This window comes from Lampetra planeri, chromosome 9, assembly GCF_965212315.1.
Source record: "Lampetra planeri chromosome 9, kcLamPlan1.2.h2, whole genome shotgun sequence".
In the NCBI taxonomy this organism is placed as follows: Eukaryota; Metazoa; Chordata; class Hyperoartia; order Petromyzontiformes; family Petromyzontidae; genus Lampetra; species Lampetra planeri.
In genome coordinates, this window is record NC_136115.1 from 3686487 (window position 1) to 3710266 (window position 23780).

Consider the following 23780-nt stretch of genomic DNA (forward strand, 5'->3'; position numbering starts at 1 on the left):
TCAACTTTTATGAACGACTGGGTGTTTAAGGTTAGCGATTTGTCGTCTTCTCTGGCTGTATAGCAAATGAAAAAAAATACAATTACTTTACTGTGCAAGTAAAACATTCGCAGTGGGATTGGTTGACTACACGACAACATCCACGCAGTATTCGCTCACTCTGGTGTAGAGAGGAAGGGAACTCAGAGGCGCTAGGAATGAAATACGAGAGGACGGGGGGGGGGGCAGGCTGCAGCAGCAGTCATGTGATGACCCGGCGTCAACAATTGCCCAAGCTCTGCTTGTCTATCATCGGAGTATGTTTGTTCGTATGTTTTTTTTTTGCCACAAATCACGCGTGGCGGGTGCAGACTCGATCATTAACCACCGGTTTTATTGTCAGAAACGGTAACGTCTCTTCTAAATGTCCGTACTCTTATACTGACGCAAAAAAGGTCCCATCGAGATAATGTGTACACAAACTGGCATGGGCGTACAGACCACACGGTTAACACGAGACAACAGCATATTGATTATCGAAGCGAATAGTGACGAATCATATATAATCGCCTGGCTAGCGAATCTTAGCATCATCGTGATGATCATGATGATGATGATCATCATCATCATCTGAACCTCATGGCGGGACCCCGGGGTCCCATCAGCCCCCGGCTCTCGCACAAACTGCGTTGCGACGTCATTTTATATCTGTTGAAGGCGAACGGCACGGCGATCTATTCCTCTCGACGAGCGCTACACGATGCGCTAATCAAAGTTCAAAGTTTTGTTTCTTCTGACAACAGAATGATCCGCGCCAGGCGGGTCGCGGCGTTGATGTGCGCGGTGGGGACGGAGTCGCCAAAAATCAATTTATTATTTACGATTTTGACTTCCCTTTATTCGGGACCTCGGGTTCCCGCAAATGAGGTTCATCTGTTGTCCATCCACTGCTGGATGAAGGCGAACCCGTGTCCGTCGCCACTTCTCGGCGTGCGATGCCGCGAGAGAAATCCTTGAGATGCCGAGTGAGAGAGATACAAAATTAAGTAACAAACAAAAAACACGCGAAAAGTCCCAGGATCGGCGAGACTTGGACCGGTTCTTTAAATGAAATCTTGGATTGTCACGACGAGTCTGCGTTACACAATATCAGCGCGTTCGACTTAGCATATCCGAAGATATTAAACGTCAAAGGATTTGAAAAAAAAGATATAGAAGCGGACAACAGGCGCAGGTTAAATAAAATTGCGTAATAAATAAAAGTCACGGCTTTTTAACAAATAATCGATTATGAATCCAATCGCCACTCCTTCGAATCGCGTCGATTTACTCCGTGGGGTGTTAGCGAGCTCCTAGCGAGTGGAGGTGACGGCGGATCGATCATTTGACACGCCGAGTGAACAGGGAGGGGGGGGGGGTGGCCCTCCCATCACGGCCCCATCACTCCCCCCGCTGCTTGTTGTTGTGTTGTGTTTGTTGTTGTGTTTTGTTTGTTGTTGTGTTGTGTTTGTTGTTGTGTTCCCCCCCCGCACCTCCGATGAGCACGGTGGGCTACGTACGCTGCGAAAGAAGATCAACATACAACAACATGCAGGGTGGTCCAGATCCCCCCATTTAATTCTATAAAACGTATTTTTTCAAGTAAGGTGTCAATTAATTGAGGGGGGGGGGTGGTCACAAGACATCCGGAGCACCCTGTACTTGCACCTTTTGTGACATCCCCCCCTCCCCACCCCGATCGCGTCCTTCATCCCTCCAACCCCCTCCAACCCCCACCCCCCCTCCAACCCCCTCCAACCCCCACCCCCCCTCCAACCCCCACCCCCCTCCCACCTCGCGCCCCCCCCCCCCCATCGCCCTCCCCACCGCACTTGGGCCTGGCCGCCTTGCGGGCGCAGCGCGTGGACGTGACATCACAAAGTCCGTGACGCGTGCGGAGTTGTGGGGGGGGCGGGGCGGGGAGGGGAGGGGCGGTGGGGGAGGGTGGGAGAGTCGCGCGCGCGCTCTCACGGGGGAGGGGTGGGGGTGGTGGGGGGAGGGGTGGGGGGAGGGGTGGGTGGGTGGGGGCGCATCTGCGGTGACTCGTGCGCTCTTCCCGTGCGCGCCATCCGCGTTCTCACGATCTTATCTCTCCACCTTGCTGTGTGCTGTGTGCTGTGCGCTGTGTGCTGTGCGAGCGAGAGGAGAGCACGATGTGCCACCGCGTGTGACGGCTGCGATGTTTTTTTCGAGGGGGGGAGAGTTGTGGAGAGTTTTGGTGGATGAGGAGGAGGAGGAGGGTACTAGAACTTAACTTTCACAAACTAAACTATTTTTTTTTTAGATTTTCACCAGGTAAAGCCCCGCTGAACGTTGTAGCTCTTTTTCAGAAGCTTATCGTGTGGACATTTATAGCAGCCTAATACTCTGAACGCGTGTTGATTCTAAACGTGGAGAAAAAAACCGGAAGACCCGGAGAAAAAAATCCACGCGACCACGGGGAGAGATACACGCAAACTCCAAATCTACAGCAGCAGCAGGCGTCAGGATCGGGATCGGACCCACGACCTCCTGCATACCAGGCGAGGTAGTTAACATCTCCTAGCCACCGTGGTTATGATGAGAGAGAGAGACACGCAAACTCCAAATATACAGCAGCAGGCGTCAGGATCGGGCTCGAACCCACGACCTCCTGCACACCAGGCGAGGTAGTTAACATCTCCTAGCCACCGTGATGATGATGATGATAAAGAGAGACACGCAAACTCCAAATATACAGCAGCAGGCGTCAGGATCGGGATCGGACCCACGACTTCCTGCATACCAGGCGAGGTAGTTAACATCTCCTAGCCACCGTGATGATGATGATGATACAGAGAGAGAGACACGCACAAACGGTCGTCATGATGACGACCGCTTGTGTTGCGATCGAAACGTCGTGGTTTTTTTATTTTAATTATTATTATTGTTTTATTTCGATTTAAAGCTTTCGTGACTGCAGGGATTCATCTTCTTGGTTCTTTCGGTAAAGTCACGTAGAAGGGAAATAATAAAAGAGAGAATAGTATTTTTTTTTCTTTTTATTATTTTATTATTTCCCTTCTACGTGACTTTACCGAAAGAACCAAGAATATGAATTCCTGCAGTCACAAAAATTTGAAGTCGAAATTTTTATTATATTCTTTAGGTCTGTCGGTAAAGCCACGTAGATAGAAAAATAAAATAAAAAAAATTATAAAAATAGTAAGAATATCACGACGTTTCGATCGCAACACAAGCAATCGTCATCAGGTGTGAGCTGCTGAGGCAGGAGAAAATATCTGTCGGGAGCGCTGCTAAGGCAGGGAGTTATAAAGGTTTGAGATGGGTGTAGCCCAAGGGTCAGTGGGCGGGGCTAGAGATGAAACTTGCATGTAAATGTAAGATCGGAGAAATCTTGATAAACCAAACTGTGGGGGTGGCCATTGTACTTACAAATCGTCTGCGGAACACGGCGTGGTTTGGGGACGGAGGATTTTCGTAGCCTAGCGCCGTCGGTATGGGCCCTGGTGCAACGAATGAAATGCGGCACCCTTGTCCAATCCCACCACGGCCCTCACAGCCGCTTCCACCCAGAGCCCATTCGCCTGCACCTCCTCCACACTCGATAGTAGCCACGCCACTGATCGTTGGAGTGATGCCCCCCCCCCACCCTCTCCCATGTCCAATTTTCCTCTCTGGCCCGTGAGCCTAGGTGCAGTTCGCGCACCAATTGCTTCGCCTCTGGGTGCTCAGCATTGGACCCTCTCGCTCACAACACACAGCAAGTTTCTTCTCGGAGTGTCCCATTGCCTGCTTGTGGACAACATCGTGTCTCACGTCCCGACCCCCCCCCCCCCTACCTTCTGGGGTAGCTCTACTTCTGTCACCATCCTAGAATCTCACCCAGATCCGGAAGAACTCTGCTCGCGAACAGAGCGAAACAACACGGACCTCCAGAATAAATAAAAACCTCACTCGAGACCCACACATCGCACCTCCATGGTTTTGGAGTTGCTCGATGACACTGGTGGAATTTACACCATTGGAACCTCATTTGCCAGTAACAAATATGATAATTGTTTTTTTACCCTTCTATCTGGCAACAAAACTGACACCTTTTTTACAAGGAGTCATGTTTGCATAGACCACAATACCTGCAGTCATAATGCAAACAAACAGTGCATGCATTATCAGAGTTATGTTTGTTGTTTGCATTATGACTGCAGGTAGTGTGGTCTATGCAAACATGACTCCTTGTAAAAAAGGTATCAGTTTTGTTGCCAGATAGAAGGGTAAAAAAACAATTATCACTGGTGGAATTATCAACCGCATCAAGAACATCAGCGGGTCGCTGTGCACATGTCTTTCATGAATGGGACATTAAAGACGAGCCAAAGTCGTGCGATAGTGGTCACGCAACCCAAACTACGGACCATGTAGTAAACCACTGTCGTCTGCGCCCTTGCAATGAAGGAGTAGCAAAGTCACGTGAACTCTTTCCTAAAATCCTCCTTTGCCACGCAGATCTCGACATTGCATTCGTCTCCTGAAAATATTGCCATGCGCAAGAATAAAATGAAAGAAAGGAGCATCGGTCTCTGGTTTGCTTGAATAGCCATACGCGTCATCTGTCGGTTTCTTTTTTCAATTAACAAAGAAAATACGCAGGCAATTAGTCGGTTTTACGTATCCGTCTCTTCAAATAAACAATACAATTATTTCTCACACAAACCCACGCCGCGCCGTCTGTGTTTGGAGCGCATGTGTTCAGCAGCAGTGTTTCAAGACAAGCAAACGCTGGACCGGTTTCGACCCGCAGTGTTTCATCAGCAGAGTCGGGGCTTGCTTGCATCAATGCTGATGAATTTACAGGTCATTTCAGGACTGATATTTGCCTCTGAACAAAACTGCAGCCATCGAATGATGCTTTCATTGCGTCAGCGTGAATGACAATTAGGAACTGCTCCTCCCCCCGCACCTCCGATTGGCACGTTTGGCTACGTACGGTGCGAAAGAAGTTCCACATACGTACGTACATCCATCGCACACGCCCAAATATTAAAGATCCCCCGTACAGACTGTTGGAGCAAGTGCTGCCAGCGAGTGGACAGCACCACGCCCGGCCGCCTTTGTCTCCCTAGTGACGATGATTTTACACTGCACCAGGGTACTCATTTGAGCTTTGCCAGACTTCAGTACCAGTACCATGGTACCCCTCCCCATGTTGACCAGACGAAAATGCATTCGTTGGCGATGGATATTTGGGGAAAGGTGTCCGAGCGTTTTAATAAAAACACAAACATATTAACTTAGCAATCGTACGTAATCTCGGAGAATAAAATACAAATCATATTAATTAAACATACATTGTAAAATAAATGAACTTACTTTGCTAAGTGTGCTCCTAATACTCCACTCACAGAATGCAAAACCAGCTATGTTACACATACCTTTGGTTTGACCATACTTCACCACGCCGGTCGTTGCTGATTGGGAACGGTGGGTTAAGCAAAGCTAAATGAAACGATTCTTTATTTTACCAGCTAAGACCCCAGTGAGCTGCCATATAGTTATTATTTCAGAAGCGAGATGGCCATCACAAATGACAACTCAACCAAGTGGGTTTGTCACCGTGTGGAAGTGTATTGCGGCCAAGTACTCCAAACGCGTGATGTCGATTCTAAATGTGGAGGGGAAAACCGGTGGACCCGGAGAAAAATCCACGCGACCACGGGGAGAGAGAGAACATACAAACTCCAAATATACAGGCATCAGGGTCGAGATTGAACCCACGACGTCCTGTATACCAGGCGAGGTAGTTAACAGCTCGCCACCGTAGCGCCCCAACGTGTGGGAGCATACAAGTACAGTATAACAGAATGATTTGCCACACTGTCCTTGGCTGCCCACCACGTGGCCCCATCGTACATGACCCTCCGGCAATGTGGAGATGTACAGTATGTACGCTGAACTTCTTTCGCGCCGTACGTAGCCGACTCGGCCAATAGGAGATGATCCTCCCGTCGTTTCCAAATGCCGTTCACGAGATAAATTGGGTGCATTCCGGATGATTTGGTCATCGGCTGTCAAGGTGCAAGTATGTACATTAACAATGTCGGTTAACACCACATCGTATTGTATATGTCTAGCCATGCCACCTTAACGCGCAGTCAAATTTCACGGGGTCACTTTTTTATATGATTCCCCCCAACCCAACCCACCCTACCCCACCAACCGCGTTGCGGTGCCTGTGAGCAGACACACGAGGTCACGCGACCGAGCGTCAGATGACATAACACGCCAGCCAGGGATGTGTCACACATTTCGCGACACTTGTAAAATAGAAACTATAGCGGGCACCTATCATCGCCCTGGGGTGTCACATTCCCAGGATTTTTCCCCGAGGAATGTTTTCCCCCCGTCTCCTCGGTGACCCAGTCGCTGTTTCAACATAAACGGATCCTAGTATGGCTGGCATCTCTTTCAGTTATTAACCCATCACTCTTTCAACATATGCTTTCAAACGAATCCGACTACTATCACCCCCCGCCCCCCCCCCCCCCATCTATATTACTTCCTCTATTAATTAATACGTACGGGGCATTTAAAGATAAGTCACTTAACTTGCACTTCGTAACGTAACGGCCAATCTACAATAAATGCCGCTTGGGCCAGTGGCATAGCGTGGGTTGGCATTGGCCCTCTGGCCCAACGAATGAAATTGAAAGGCCACCGGTCCAATGTAGCCCATCCCCGCGGGCCCCAACGTGGGTCACCTGTGCAGTTGCACCGCCTGCACACTCGACAGCTAAGCCACAGAGCCTGGCTTTAAAACGGGTCCGCTCTTCACACACGTGGGGACGGTGAGTGAACAAGAATTGCATGTGTGTGCATGTTGAACCTTTTTTGCACCGTACGTAGTTTTTTTTTCCGCAACCGTGCAAATCGGAGGTGCGGGGGTGGGAAGGACATTCAACATTTGAAATGAAAGTGGTCTCCGTCCCGTTGCCTTGTTCCTCTGCGTCTCTCGCCTACAATTAATTCAAGGCTGTGTTCTAACATTGCATCATTGATAGGCGTAGAGAAGCGGTGAAACAATTACCGGTGGGAATTGGAACCTGGTTCTGGACCCCCCCCCTCCCATCCTAGATAAGTCACCCTCTCAGATCGGATCCCACCTCACCACAGAAGATTATGTCCCAACATTAACTGGTAGAACCCACGGAGAGCCCGAAACTGGACATATTGTGAAAAAGTGCTTTATAGCGCATCGGATTCCTCCAGTATAAATAGTCTGATACTAAAACACCTCGGAACGGGATTACACCCGCATATCCAAGGTACTTTGAACGCTCTCCAGAATATACTTTTCTTTCTCCCCTTTGGTCTCAAATCTCCTCCTTGTGTCCAGTCACAAAGGTGGATTCGCAGCTGTTCGATCACGCCCCGGTGTTTACCCAGTTCCCACTCCCCCCTCCTTGATACCCGAGGCGATGGTACACGCCACCTGGTCACTGGACAGGAGATCGTTCACGGGGAAGTCGATCGGGGAAGAGATCGGGAGGGAAATGGAAGGGTTCATGGCGGTCAACTCGGAGTCGAACCGCCCCCGCCCCCTCCACCCACAGTGAAAATATGGGACGCCCTGAAAGGTAAAAAATTTAATAAAAAGTTAATAAAAGTAATAATGGAAATAAAATAAAATAATAAATCACGACGTTTCGGAGGCAACACAAGTCTCCGTCATCAGGTGGGGTCCCATTAATTTTATTTTTTACCTACGTGACTTTACCCATTAAAACCTAAGAGTATGAATCCTTGCAGTCACGAAAGCTTCAAATCTAGAATTACGCCCTGAAGCGTTTCTTGAGGTGCTCATTAATTTGAAAAGGGAGCTAGTAGGATTTGACAAAATCAAAGGCAAACAACAATCCCATCGAGGAAACGCTCTGCGCGCGCTCTCATGCTACCCACAAGGCTACACAATTCCAATAAACCATCCGGGAGATTGATTCCACTTTTGCCAGATATGATTCTCCGTGATCAAACCTCCCAACTAGTTCTGAAGGCCTCAACTTCAATTCCACGCCCGCTTCCTCCTCCGCGGGGCGAAAGAATGAGCACAAATAGCAAAGTCCAGACGGAATCGTACCCATGTAGCTTCCGTTGACAATGAAGCGGGTCGTCCCCTTACGAACTCTAAAGACATCAATGCTCACTTGAACGTTTCTTCTACGAGGCTCTTTATATATTGGACTCCCCTAACGAGTGAGAGATTTGACGCTTATCTTTGTAAACTGTCCCTTTCCAGACTTACCTCCTCCCCCACCTCCAGCCGCCCCCTCTTGTAAGAGAGTTGGAAAGGCCTCTTGACTGACACAGCGTGAGGGGGCCTTCAGCCAGCACCGTATTGACAGGAGGGTTGTAAAGATTATTAGTAGTAAATTTTATAGGGCTGACCTTGATTAAAAAAAAATCTTGCAAATGAAAAATGTATATTTCATGATGTGTATAAAGACAATGATAAGGCTACGTTTTTTTCCCAGTTTGCAAATATGACGAGTAATGGTCAAGTCACCTGATTGCACAGTAACTCTGTGGCTGATTTGTAAAGGAGTCAACTTCTCACGAGCTGACTTCCCAGTTTGTATACCCCCCACCCCAAAAAAATAAAATATTTGACTTATGCAGCGAAGTTTTCTGTCTTAGTCTGTTGTGCAAATCTCCCTACCTCACACCCCCCCCCCCCTATAACCGCAGAGGCAATGCAGCAACAAAACACAAATGAGATGGCTGGAAAAAATAAGAATAAACCACGTGGTTATAAAAGAAAATTGATTCCCACAAAAAAAACACACACACACCCCCACCAGTTTGATGCTGATTATAAATGGGTGTTTATTATACCATGAGCATCGTCATGAAATGAAAAGCAAAGGAGTTGTGGCCTTCACTTCAATAATAACCTTCACTTTAATAACTCGTGCAAAACCGTGCGCTTATCGTAACTCCGCATTTAGCCAAGCCGTACTCAATTAGCCGTAACCACGACACGGGCAGTTCCGTTCTGGTTGCCGAGTGGATTCTCACACACGAGGTATAACAACTCTGAGCCCTCCACTGCTCAAACCCTCGTGCGTCCATTGCACGCATCCACTACGACATTTTGCCCCACGGTTTGGTCTGATGAACTAAGGCCAATGAGTCGGTGTGCATCTCGCAACCCCAGCGTGCACAACACCTGGGTCTTCCCCAGTAGTCTCCAAATCCAAGTACGAACCCAGGCTCAAAGCGTGCTTAGCTTCTGACGAGATCGGAATCAATACGGTCGGTGCTTGGGTCGTCAGCTGACTGCAGGACCCGTGAAATAATGGCAGAAATTTGCTGGTCTATTTTTAAGATAATGATACGCACGTTCGTGCGTCTGTCCGTAACGCACGGGGACATACAGGGAAATTATAAGTTTGGACGGGTTCTATGTCCTGTTCTTTCACACAAACAGAAAATCCGTGGTTGCCACTGCGGAACAGCGAAAAGAATCAAGTTGTAACTCATTATAAATAAACAAGTTCTCACACACGCCGTGCCCTATTCATTCCCACGGACAGAGAGAAAGGCCGCGCGTCCATTGAGCTCAGTCGCAGTCGCAGTGGGCAGAGCGTGCCTGCCTCCCTCGGTGCGTCTCTCGAAGTGTAGTTTCATCCTCTTGCACGAGTCTTGTCTTGTGCAGGAGGATGAACGCTCCTTCCCAGTGTTTACTGCACAAGCGATTGCGTTGTGCGTCATGGGATGACGTTTATTGTGATTGAGATGCGATCGCGAATAATTGAAATTTATTTTGGTCATTTATTTACGGACAAAAATCATGATTTCTACATGAAATTATCCAATCATCAGTCCCCTGTACACATTCGCCGTATTTTTAAATCCTTTATATTAAGTTCGCTTGCTTGCTTGCTTGCGTGCTTGCTTGCTTGCTTACGACCGTGCAAATCTTTCGGTCGTTTTTTAACCCACTTCCCGTGATCCAATCGAGCTGACATTTTCCACACAGACTCGTTGTGCGAGACAATTAATGTTCGTGAAAAAAAATTCCCAAAATTTTACACTTTTAGGCAAAAAAAATATTTTACATATATTCAAATAGAACTCATTCATGGCTTTGGCTGAACGTCACAGTGTAAGAGCCCAGAGCGTAACCCCTCCACAGGCCGTGGCGGAGTAGCGCAGTTGGTAGCGCCCTCGCTTCCCATGCCAAAGGTCGCGTGATCGATCCCCGCGTCCTCCACAGGCGAATATATTTTTTTTAATCCTTTACATTAAGTTCGATGCCACGCATATAAAGGATTTATAGTGAAAAACTTTGTTTTTACGGGTTATACTTATTACCGAACAAGTTCAGCGGGTTCCTGCTCGTAGATCGTGATGATAATGGGTTCCATCTGCGGTGGAATCTTTCTTAGCGATTCCTAACTTCTTATACAAGCCAATTCAAGCTAAATTGTACGTGGTTGCCTTGTTTTAAAAAAAATTAAATATCCTAATGGGTGGTGCGGTAATATATGAGCTAAACTAAACTTTTATTTTTATTCTACCAGTTAAGACGAACTGACCTATATGACTCTTTTTCAGAAGCGACCTGGTCACAAACGAGAGCCCAACGAGAAGTGGCTTATCATCACGTGGAACTTTATAGCGGCCAAATCTTGATTCTAAATGTGGGAGGGAAAAACTGGAGGACTCTGAGAAAATGCCACGCAATCATGGCGAGAGAGACACGCAAACTCCAAATATACAGCAGGCGTCAAGGTCGGGATCGAACCCACGACCTTCTGTATACCAGGCGAGGGAGTTAACATCTCGCCACCGTGGCACTCCATCGTTCTTAACCCGGTCTCCTAAGTTCGATTCCCAGACTAGCAACACGACTAACATCAGTCGACATCTTCAATTTATATCTGAACGTGTCCTGGGCCCCGCTACCACTCCCTGATCCCGCACCGACTAACGTCGTAAAGTATACCGACAAACAATCCCAAATTCCTAAATAGTTTGGGGAAGGCATTCATCCATCCGTGCTAACCTCTGATACGCACGATTGGCAACGTACGGTGCGAAAGAAGTTCCACATACGAACATTAGTGGATAAAAAAAAAACAACAACAGCTGCAGGTCATGAATCAGTTGCCAAGTGTGTCTATGATGTGTCCGCTCTCACGTGCGGAAGAGATAATGGATCTCATGGGAGGCCTAATGACACATCTCCCGACGCACAACATCGCGCGGTTCGCTTGCGAGCGAGTTGGCGACATCGTCGCTATTGTCCAAGACGTTCAAGTTCGGTTGACGAGCCGATTTTCCAAGGTTGGCAGCTTAAAGCACGCGTTGGGAGATGATCTTTCTTTTTTGTTGCCTCGCAAAATAGCACCGGCGACACTCTCACATCCGTTGGGTCACGGGAAGCCAAAAATGTTGAAATGGCGCAAATGTCTGCGCAATGAGACGCTTCCACACGGCTCATCGGAAGAATGTTAACAGATAACACGCGCCGACCTCTCGCGCCTGTAACCCTGCTGCTGCTGCTGCTGCTGCACTCGTTTTACCTTCATAGCCGCCCCCCACTACCGCAGCGCAAGGAGATAAAAGTGACGTCCCGTACGGCGACCACCGCGTGCCCGTTACGCGTTGCGAAGCGAGTGGAGCTGGTGACCTCTCCCACTCTCGCCGTCTCACACGACCGCTTGCCCTCCCGGTATATTATACTTCGCGTCGTTCGCCAAAGGCGGTCACCTCCCCCCGCGCAAGTCATAAAACAATGCCACAACGATGAGCACATCATCATCATCATCATTGCCTCGCTGAGAATACTTGGCCAACACAGTCTCAGTTACAGCAGTGAGTGAGTGAGTGAGTCGTGGGGAGCGGGCAGGGCAGAGGGGGGGGGGGTGGTGGTGGCGGCGAGCGAAAATAAAAAAATATACATTTCTTATAAATAAATAAAAACAGCCCATCGTGGCTTCTTCCTTCCATTAGCGTCAGCTGTTTACAATAAGTTCATTAAACGGGACGGGAGCAGCAGATAAGCGCGACAGAATTCATCAGCAGGAGATAAGTGAGCACTCGTGCGCTGCCGAGCCTCCCGTTATACCGCGGCCGAGCGCGCGATCTGAGTTGCACACACGGGGAGACAGAACAGCCCCCGGCGGAGCGCAGAGCCGTCGCTCGGCCGCAGGGGAGAACCATGCGCAGAGCCTCAACCCTGCTGTTCCTCGTCCACACCTTCAACCTGCTCGTATGCTCCGTGTCCTGCAAGCCCGTGGCCGAGGCCAATGGCGAGGAACCGACCGAGAGGTGGCAGTCGGAGCGACGAGGTGTCGCCACCGTCGTCGACGAGGAGGAGATGGGGGTGGCTGCCCGTCCGTCCGGAGAGACGCGGCGTGACGAGCGGCTAGCGTCCATCGTGGAGAGCATGAAGGAGGAGTTCCTGAGGAGCCTCAATCTCTCCGGTATTCCTCTCCACGAGCCCTCCTCGTCCGAGCCGCCGCCGCAGTTCATGGTCGACCTGTACAACAGATTCGCCAACGACAGATCGTCCATGCCCTCGTCGAACATCGTGCGCAGCTTCAAGAACGAAGGTGGGTGAGCCTCAGGTTGCGTCGGGGGGGGGGGGAGGAGGTTTGCGTTTTGGGGTCAAAATTCAGCAAGGATCGATTCAACGTCGCAAAACGCTGTTACGTGTTGGGGGTCGGGACAGGCTTCGAAGTTGAATATTCCTAATGAAATGCCTAAATACATTGGATGAAATGTAGGAGGGGGTGGGGGGTAAAAACCACAGTCTCATGTGATCTTTGCAACTTTAATAGAGTTGACACCATCAGCAGCAGCAGCCGCCATATCACCCTACTGTGGGATTAAGTCCTCCCCAAGCTGTTGTCATCCCACACGGTCCTGCGATGCAGCCATCCAAACGCGACCAGACCCAAAACCGTTTGGCATTTAGTTTTGGTTTCTCTGTATATATGCATTGTTTAGACATGCTTGGTAAATACATGGCTTGTCGAGCATGCTTCCCCGTCTATGCTCCCGGCCTTCACCGAAGCGCAACTGACCGTCGGCTGTGGGCTCTGGGTCAGACGACCCTTGAGAGCGGAGCGTCGTGCGGAGACACTCGTCCAGCGAGTCGATCGACCGCAGGGCCGCTGTAGATGCTCGTCGGACATTGCGCCACGCGTAGCTAATTACGCTCGGGCAACGTGGACCCGACGTTTGCCAAAACGATCTCTCTCGTTGAACGGAACAGAATGGAAAGACCGGGAAGGCGCGGTGGGCCGTTGTTTGCGGGTGGATGCGCGCTCAGCGTTCACGCACCCCACGTGCACACTCCACCACCACCACCACCACCACCCTCTAACCTGGTGTTTCTTTGCTTACCCACGGAGTTTACCGGAGCCTCGATATGACGATTGAAGCAAGAACGTGACACTGTCAACGTTCGACTCTTGACGTTTCGCAGTGGCGTCATTTTGGCTCGCGACTATAAAACAATACGCACAACGCACAACGCGTACGCTACGGCCTGCATACAAGATATAATAAATATAACAATACCACGTGACGTCTGCTGGCAATGACGGACGGGTAGCATATACGTGTTGAAATTATAGTTTATTTGTTTTTCATGTATACATTGTAGAAATGTATTTGCCTAGCGTGAGTGGCATGAGCAGTTTATGTTGGTCAATATATCTATGTGTATATATGTTGGGGGAGAGCTGGCGCCAGTGACTCGAACACTGCATGATTAATCCAACGACGTGAGTTGGATTACGAGTCACGGCTAACATCAGGGGATCTAACCCCCCGCCACCCTTCCCCCACATCTCGTCAACACCTTCACCGACCAGAGTGGTGAAGTATAATGAAGCATTACCCTTTGACCCAGAAGGGCCTTGCGTCCTGGCTAATTGGGCGATACACTGCACCGAAGCGAAATGGTGAATAAACAAGTCGTGAGCCTCGCCAAACATTGTCGACATAAAGGCAAGGCACGTCAAACAATTAGCAGAGTTGTCACGTGGTACCTTTATTAATTGGCTGGCCCTGACGGGTGGAGGAGGGTGTACGACACACATTTTACTCACATGATCTGACCCCCCCCCCCCCCACAAAAATGAACCACGAGCGTTACGTTAAAACATCGCCTTCAGTCTGCAGCAATAACTGTTTATCTCACTGAACGTACAGATTACCGCTGTGTTTACGGTAAAACTCCACAATCAGCGTGCACTTCAATCGACGGCAGCTCCCAGTCTCAAAACGCGCCCCGTCTCACACAACCACCCGCGCGTGCCTCCCGTTGCCCTCTGCCCGTCCCAGATGTGTCCTCGTTCCGAACGGAGGAAGACGCCGTGAGGCAGCACGCCCTGCTCTTTAACGTGTCGCTCCCGCCGCACGAGCTCGTCACCATGGCCGAGTTGAAGCTGCGCTCCGTGCTGGACAGCGACCACCGCCTCCTGCCCGAGCACGCCAAGTCCCTGCAGAGGAGCGTGTCCGTCTACGAGCTGTGCGACGAGGAGGAGAAGGAAGGCAGCCCCGTGTCGGGCCGCACGGTCCTCTCCTTCCTCGCGTCTCGCACGGTCGTGGGTCGCGGCGGCGGCGGTGGCGATGAAGACGTCGCGGCTGGCGGCGGCGGCGGCGCCTGGGAGACTTTCGACATCACGAGCGCCGTGCAGCGCTGGGCCCGCACGGGGAAGAGCACGCACCGGCTGGAGGTGCACATCGAGACGCTGGAGGAGGCGAGGTACCGGAGAAGCTCCGACGGCGTCGGGCCGACGGCGGCGGCCTCCGAGCCTCAGCCGGGTGAGCCGCTGCTCGTCGTCTTCTCCGACGACCGGAGTCGCGGCAGGGCTACGCAGAGGCAGGCGGAGCTGGACGAGATGATCGATCACGAGCGCGAGGAGCCGCTCCTCCTGCAGGAGGTCCTCGGCGCGGGCGAGGCGGCGGCCCACGGGCTCGGCGACGTGGTGGAGGAGGTGCTGAACGTGCGCCAGAACATCCTGAGCTACGAGACGCTGTCGCGGTACCGGCGGCACGCGAAGAGAAACTACTGCAAGCGCACGCCGCTCTTCGTGAGCTTCAAGGAGATCGGATGGGACTCTTGGATTATCGCGCCGCCGGGTTACGACGCGTACGAGTGCACGGGCCAGTGCATCTTCCCGCTGACCGACCACCTGAGTCCCACCAAGCACGCCATCGTGAAGACGCTCATGCACCTGGCGCACCCGGACAAGGTGGCCAAGGCATGCTGCGTGCCCACGAAGCTTGACTCCATCTCCATCCTGTACAGGGACGAGGCGGGCGTCGTGACGTACAAGTATAAATACGAGGGCATGGTGGTGTCGGAATGCGGCTGCAGATAGTGCTAAGCCGCCCACGTGCACTGTTTACCTGATGGTCGAAGTGAGAGCGCGCGTTTGTCTGCGACTATCTCGCCCGCTGGCCATCTGTAAGGTGTCTGTAAGCGTGCGCCAAGGCGTTGTGAAATAAGTGGGGTGTCTCGTGCCTGGGTCATCTGCTTGGCGTCAGTGCCTCTGGCAGAGACAATCTGCGGGCACATTTGGAGATAGCGGTGCCGCGCGTTATTTGCAGAGCGTCCCCCCTTTACTAAAGGGGCTTCTGCTGATTGTTGCGCACGGAGGACAGTTTTGCTTATGCTGTTGTTGTTGTTGTTGCTGTTTAAATTGTGTGCACCCGAAGCGGACCGGTGTTACGCGAGCAGATGTGCGAGGCACGGAATGGGGGCGCGTGGTTGACAGCGCCAAAGCAAAGCCACCACTCACTCGGTTTAGTTTCCGTAGAGAATTTGAGCTTCAGCCGAACAACGGTCCGGCCCAGGTCGTGCCGCGAAATCACATTCGGGGCAAAAATTGACGGTCCCGCTTGAGTGCGCGTGCAATTCAAAGTGAGCGCATCCAAATGTGAATCGGAGAAGAAGAAAACGAGGGGCGCGTACGCCGTGGGTTTTTGTCACTCGCTCCAACGCGCCGTTGGTCCTTGGAAATGTTTAATTAGCGATAGTAGCAACATCGCTCGCGGCAGCCGTAGGGCAGCCGTAGAGATAACGGTGCTCAGATGGCGAGCGGATCTGGCGTGGAAAAGCGCGAACGCAACTCTGTGATCAACGTGGCCTTGATTTCAAAAGGGTGAGTCCCGCATAACAACGACACCTTATACCGAAGTTGAATTCCCAATTGAATTGTCATTACTAGAGCGAACGTGCCCTCCTCCCGTTGCGCACGGACGGACAACCAAACGACATACTCGAAATTTAACCTTCAGGTTTGAAAGCGTTAATGAAAGGTCCGAGCAGAAGTTCCCAGCTGCTGAATTCAGTTAATTTCTTCATCTTCTAAATCTCGTAGCTGCATGATTTGGTAATCGGGTCTTGGCGTCGTTGATCGTCGAGTCTCAAATTGCAATTGTCCCTGTAATCCAGGGGTGGGGAACGTATAAGGCCCGCGAAATCATTTGGTCTGGCCATGCCAAGGCAACCGCAGGCGGGACTCGAAATTCAATAAATCTAGGAGCAAACCTGGAAAAGCAGTTGCGAGTAGCAACATCATCACTACCAGCTAACATCACACGCCTCGCCAATTAAGAGAAGCAGTTCCAGCCCATCACATTAGGGGTGATTAAATTAAATGTTTGACTAAAAATAACAGGCTCATTTTTAAGTTGATAATTTTGTATGGCCCGCGAATGATGTTAGAAATATCCAAATGGCCCTTGGCAGAAGAAAGGTTCCCCGCCCCTGCTGTTATCGAACGTAGTTTAGAGTCAAAGATGAACTGTCGAACATTCTTTCTCGTTGACTCGTCACAATAGTCTGTGTAGAATGCGTAAAAGTCGAGCACACTTCATATCGAATGGTTTCGAAACTTCTAGACATGCCAGCGCGTCGAACAGATCACATGTAACCATACGCTGCCTGGATAACCGGCGTTCGCTTTGGAACAGTGGTGCAATGGTTAGCCCAGTGGCTCTACGAAACTGGCAATGACTAGCGCAGTGTCGCTATGGAACTGGCAAAATAAGTTCGATTCCTGGGCACGTCTAACATCAGCGTTGAGTAACATCTGAAAAGGGTTTGGATTTCACTACTCCCGACCTCCATGACCAAGCCAACGCGGTGGGTGCGCTTGGGTAGGACACGTGGCTAGGGTCAGGGGACGATGACCGACGGACGAGAAACCGGGGACAGAAAGGCAGCGAAAGAGAAGAACCACGCCCGAGAAGGCGGCCGTAGCAGCAGCAGCGACGGAGCGATGAGATGCACCGCGAGCGGGAGCGAGACGGATCGTGGCATCATAGCAAGTCGAGGCATGGCGACGACACTGCCGGATGAAGGAGGTCTCCATCGTGGATGAAGCAGGCCTTCATCCAGCTGTGGATAGATCATTGCCGATGACGACGACGATGATGATGGCGGTGTTGGCGATGGCCGTATAGCAAAATGGAACACTATTTACGTGCGCTTCAATGTGAAGATTAATTTATTGGTACGATACTGACACACAGTTATAGATGTATGTATATGATTTGTTACGTCCAAGATATATAATCACGTATTTAAGCTCTTGTACAAATCATAAACTGCGTTACAAAACACACGTTTTTGCGGACGCAAATGATTTATTAAGGACACGGTTATCCAACCCTATAGGCTGATAAGACGAGCACACTAGCACCAGCGGTGAGTAATATCGAAACAAGTATCGGTTCCCCAACCCCGCTTCTTCACCAACCCACATTGACCAGCGAGGTGAAGTATGGTCAAACAACCGCCCCATGACCACCGGCACACGGCATCGTACGGTGGTCTTCATCCAGCAGTGGATTGACAAAAGAAACGGCTGTAAATTATCATGATTCATGTGTATAATTGTTTTTATTTTCTCGGCTATTAAAAAAAAGTGCTATCTATAAATTATGAATGTACATGTGAGTACGCTTTCAAATACCGCGTGTATTTTGTATATATATCTAGGCCTACTCTTTTCACCCCATACAAAATATTATTTATATATATTAAACTTTAAAGTTTATCGATCACAAAATACTCCAGACACCCAACGTCACCGCTGGATGATAACGTAACATCGGCTTCTATCCCGTGACAACTTCACCAGCCGCCTTCTAAGTGTGCATACTATATATGTGACCAGCCGTATGGTTTTTTTTTTATCTCAGGACAATGTAAATGTGTACAGTAGATTGTTAATTTAAGTTTAAGATGCAATTAACGCGTACCTTATTTAAAACTCGCGCGCGAGTGTGTGTGTGTAAGATTGTTTCCATGATATAATTATCATCATCATTATTATTATTATTTGAAGCGCTTGACGGTATTACGAAGTTGCTTTGGCCTATGCGTGTGACGTATTGTACAATTTTAAAACATGCAAAACAAGCCAAGAGTTATATATATATATTCACGTGTTTGTCGTAACTTTCGCTACTATGAAATCCGTGACTTCTATTTATTTCAATGCCTGTCGCTACTTCACCCTCGTTACCCGCTCCCCCCAAAGAGCCTTTGCCGATGGCGTTCTTGGCGATCTGTAAAAATTCATATTGGAACAATAAAAACCAGACCAATGCAAAAAGAAAATTGACCGTCAAGCCTGTTTAATACGTCAATGATGCACATGCACCCGTACATTATTGTTATTACGTTAAAAAACACACCACACACACACACAACCTCAGTTGATTTGCTTGCAAGTATAGCTTGCTCAGGGGGCGGACAGCACTTCAAAATTCGCTCGCAGCGAGCATGCCACTCGCCTTCGACGTTCGAGACGAAGCGGGTGAAACACGTGTAAATGTGTAAATATTTAACTTGCTGGCGGAAACTGCAGCTCATTAACTGATAAGAAGCCACCACATGCGTGTGTCTAACACGTCAACCGCACCGAGTCCCAGTGTGATAAACTACAACAAAAAAGAAATAGCAGCAAAAAAAAAATTTGCAGTTCAGTGAAAAAAAAAGACGAGAATTCTTTACTCTTCAAATCGTCCGAAATGCGCGTCTTGTTGTGATAGCGCGGGATTACGTCCTGCCTGCGAGGGCTGACTGAAAGCAGGAATCGACCTCCCCCCCGTCGCCTTATCGGGCCGCGGAATTCGACAATTTCCTCCTATAGGACGTCACGGCACTGCCGGGGGTCAGGCAAAAAAAAAACTAGTTTATATACAAAAAAAAAATTCTCGCTGCCACTGCTGTTGTATTTCCGAACGGAGCTCGCAATTAGTGGCTGCTATGCGGCCCGGCTTCTAAAAGGCCCTGGATGTCTCGGCTGACGCACATCCACCACCCGCTGTGTGTCACACCAACCAAAGGTTGAGCACCCGGCGATTTGCTGCGACCCAACTGACAAGGCGAATTGATAAAAGCTCGCTACGTGGGTTTATTTCTTCAAACAATGTTTTTCCTCTCCCTCTCTCTCTCTCCCCTCCTCCAGATTATATTCTAGCTGTGCTATCTGCGTCATGACACGATATGAAGGAATGTCCGACTCTCGCAGAACCCAGTGTAACTTTGCCCCAGTGTTAGGTAGAACTGGTCGGTATACACCATTGAACGAGGAGGTTAAATGTAGGTCCGTGGAGACGCGTGATATGACATTGCCTCCCTTGCAAGCACGACCTCCGTGAAATGTAAATTAATTTAGAATACAAGAGAATGTCTTGAATGGTTCATTTGTGAAGCGCATCATCTCCATTATTGTTTTACCAGACATTAACGCGCATTTTGGAATCCAGCTAAGAATGCGAATGTTAAACGTATAAGAAAATGAAATATATTTACTGGCAAGGAAGGTGACGAGATTGGGCAAGTGGAGACAGTGCAGAAATTTGCTTAAAATGCAATACAAATTTTAACAAATTGGCTAAAGGTAGAGGGAAAACGTGACATTCGACATAAACCAATCAAAATTGAGCTTACGCATAGCTCAATCAAAACGTGAGATTAGACATAGCCCAATCAACACGTGAGATTAGACATAGTCCAATCAAAACGTGAGGTTAGACATAGCCCAATCAACACGTGAGATTAGACATAACCCAATCAAAACGTGAGATTACACATAGCCCAATCAACACGTGAGATTAGACATAGCCCAATCAAAACGTGAGATTAAACATAGTCCAATCAAAACGTGAGATTAGAAATAGCCCAATCAACACGTGAGATTACACATAGCCCAATCAACACGTGAGATTAGACATAGCCCAATCAAAACGTGAGATTAAACATAGTCCAATCAAAACGTGAGATTAGAAATAGCCCAATCAACACGTGAGATTACACATAGCCCAATCAACACGTGAGATTAGACATTGCCCAATCAAAACGTGAGGTTAGACATAGCCCAATCAAAACGTGAGATTACACATAACCCAATCAAAACGTGAGATTAGACATAGCCCAATCAAACAATTTCCATGAATATTTTTTTTGGTACAGGATATTTATCAATGTTTCCATGCAACTCAGCTTCCAGCGACGTTGAAATTTCGACGCAGTCAGGGAGGCGATGCGATTCAATAATCGAGGGGCACGAACCGAAGCCAAAAGTAGTTCTGCAATATCGCATCACTGGGTTTGAGATCCATTCAATTGCCTCAAATCCACACTGGGTAGAGCACCGACTCGCGTACCGTCTGCTGTAGGGCTGTTCGTCGCATGGCAATCAAGAAAAACGAGTGTGGTGACTGTATTTCTCGTGCTTAAATTGAATTAAACAAAAATATTATGATGCTTAAATTTCGATTTAAAGCTTTCGTGACTGCAGGGATTCATCTTCTTGGTTCTTTCGGTAAAGTCACGTAGAATGGAAATAATAAAATAATAAAAATAAAACATTATAAAATAATTATCACGACGTTTCGGCCACAACGCAAGCAGCCGTCCTCAGGTCTGCCGAAACGTCGTGAGAATTATTTTATTATGTTTTATTTTTATTATTTTATTATTTCCATTCTACGTGACTTTACCGAAAGAACCAAGAAGATTATGATGCTTGTTTAAAACAATAATTGGTGACTGGGTTGAAACCATCAACTCACTGCACTTGAGAATGGGGCTGAATCTCAATTCCTGGCCAGAGATAACGTCAGTCACGAGTGGTGTCTGCACCTGCGCCACCCGAATTAGCCATTCTTAATGCATGTTAGAAAACAGTCCCAAGTGCGATCATTCACGGGACAAGTGTAACATGTACAGTACAGTACCGAACATTAAAAAAACACCAACATTGAAACAAAACAATTTTGTTTGAAAAGTTTGGAATATGTTTTATATAACCTCGTCTTCTTTCTTTCTCCGCTTAACTCACTTGACCTCTTGAAAACAAAATAAAAACTCACTGACTGTCTACTACGTTGCACAGAAGAAACATCGCTGTTCAAATGTGTTCAGAATCATGGTGGAATATGCGTCGTAAATGAAGTTTGTGCGTCGTAAATCGATCCACGGTGGCATTATATAAACGTCGTAAATGTTGGTCGTAAATCGTAAACTGTGTAAATGAGAGACCGCCTGTAATGTCTCCATAATTTTAAATAAACATGTTTACCGACATTTACAAATACATTTAAATCAATATTTAATTGAATATGAATGCTTCGCAAATGCTACACGCTCCAAAAATGGCTTTAAACTTTTTTTTATTCTGGACAGAGTAACAGAAAAAAACCCACACTTGTTCCATTATAGTACGAAATGAGATACTGCTTTACATGGTGAAAAAAAATTACGATTCATAGGAATCTCACAGATTAAACATGATTTCCTATTTACAATCGCATTATTAATCAGCAATGGCCAGGAGCGAGACAACAATAAATTGTTATTTGCGTGTCAGATGCGCTCGAGGCCATCAGATGAGGAGTGCACAGAGACACACGCAACAGAGATCCCCCACGTCACCTTTCACTCGCTTGTTGGCAGAAGTTCTGTTAGCGAGCACCTATAAGGCGGGCACGACGCACGAAACGGCGGTGTTGTGATCAGAAACACATCCGGCCACCTTTGTCTCCCCACTCGCTGATGTTTTACACGCCGCGCCAGGTACTCATTTGAGGCTGAGTTAATCTAGGTGAGACCCATGACCGGTTCAGACAATCGTCACTGGTGTTGGCCCCGAGTGAGAATCGAGTCTGGTCAAACAGCCCCCTTATGACCTGCACGGAACTGGGGGCAGCCCTCATCCAGCAGTGGACTAATACAAGGGCTGTACACGTGTGCATGTAGGTTCCATTCAAGACACCGAATGTGTATCGTACAATTGTTACGTTCACAATATATCGATGTTAGCCGTGGCCGGCAATCGAACTCAGGTGGGCTGGGTTCGTAGAACGGATGCACACGAACCACTGCCCCACTGCTTTCCACACCAAAACAAAGATTCCCCGTATAGGCTTTAATACTGTTGTGGCAAGTGCTGTTAGCAAGGACCTATGAGAGGGTGGATAGCCAGCACCATACCCAGCCGCAGTGGCGGCTCCTGCAAAATCTCTCAGGGGGGCAAATGTCTGGATGATTGATAACGATAAGGTCCACCCATGCAATGGATAAATTAACAGCTTAAGCATGTAAAGGCAACTTCACTTCATTAATATTAATGAAAAATAAAGTGACTCTTACAATACATCTTGTTTGTTTCTATACTCACTATTAAAACAAACCACTCAAGTTTCTTTAATTAAAGATTCCACTAGGTGGCGACAATTTATATTGTTGGATGAAACGTGCTTACGTATGATGACGTAAGCACGTATGATGACGTAAGCACGTTTGTGCGAGCCCTCCCGGAAGCCATAGAGAATGCATTGCAGCGCCCCCGTTCGAAAAAAAACATCTTTGAATGTAAGTCTATGGGACCACTCGGGGCGATTCTCAGCCGGAGTGAAATCGCCCAAAAAGAGGCGGTACTCCACAGAACGTGACATGACGCTAATTGGACTATATCCAGAGGCACAGTGACGGCTAGCGTGACTCTGTGGTTGAATGACATTGGTGGTGCGTCGCCCAATCGCCCTAATGAAGAAACCGCCCCTGCCCAGCCGCCTTTATCTCCCCAGTGGCGATGCTTTATTTTATACTTTACACACCGTACCAGGCACTGTACTCATTTTGGGCTGAGCCGACCCCAGGGAGGCCCTGGACCGGTTCCGATAATCGTCACCGGTGTTGACCGTGAACGGGAATCGAACTCACGTTTGCCGATCCCCACACGTAGACACACACCACCACACACCACACACACACACCACCACCACACACCACCACCACACACACCACCACACACCACACACACCACCACCACACACCACCAAACACACACACCACACACCACCACGACACACACCACCACACACCACACACACACACCACCACACACACACACCACCACACACACACACCACACCACACATACACCACACACACACCACACACCACACACACACCACACACCACACACACCACACACACACCACACACACACACCACACATACACCACACACACCACACACCACCACACACACACCACCACCACACACACGCCACACACACACACACCACACACCACACACACACCACACACACACCACACACACCACCACCACCACACACACCATCACCCACACACACACCACACACACACGGTGGGTAGACAGCCTTGCTGGTGCACATCTCACACGTGGGATGCTCCATATGAACCGCGCAGAGGGA

At 48.8% G+C, this 23780-nt stretch overlaps 2 protein-coding genes across 2 annotated transcripts in view; both read left to right on the forward strand.

Annotated features, from left to right (window-relative positions):
• LOC144720578 (AP2-associated protein kinase 1-like) overlaps window positions 1-23780 on the forward strand; it is a 253435-nt gene that overhangs the window by 159459 nt on the left and 70196 nt on the right. The window lies entirely within an intron of this gene.
• LOC144720575 (bone morphogenetic protein 10-like) lies at window positions 11977-18649 on the forward strand. Its single transcript, XM_078597393.1, has 2 exons — window positions 11977-12614; window positions 14356-18649. The coding sequence occupies exons 1-2, from the start codon at window positions 12221-12223 to the stop codon at window positions 15396-15398; spliced, it is 1437 nt and encodes a 478-aa protein (XP_078453519.1). The 5' UTR covers window positions 11977-12220; the 3' UTR covers window positions 15399-18649.

Excerpts from the sequence above, each read along its gene's own strand:
- LOC144720575 (XM_078597393.1), top strand. The coding sequence starts at position 12,221 with ATGCGCAGAGCCTCAACCCTGCTGTTCCTCGTCCACACCTTCAACCTG. Across the intron at positions 12,615-14,355 it reads GCGCAGCTTCAAGAACGAAG|ATGTGTCCTCGTTCCGAACG; the intron begins GTGGGTGAGCCT and ends TGCCCGTCCCAG.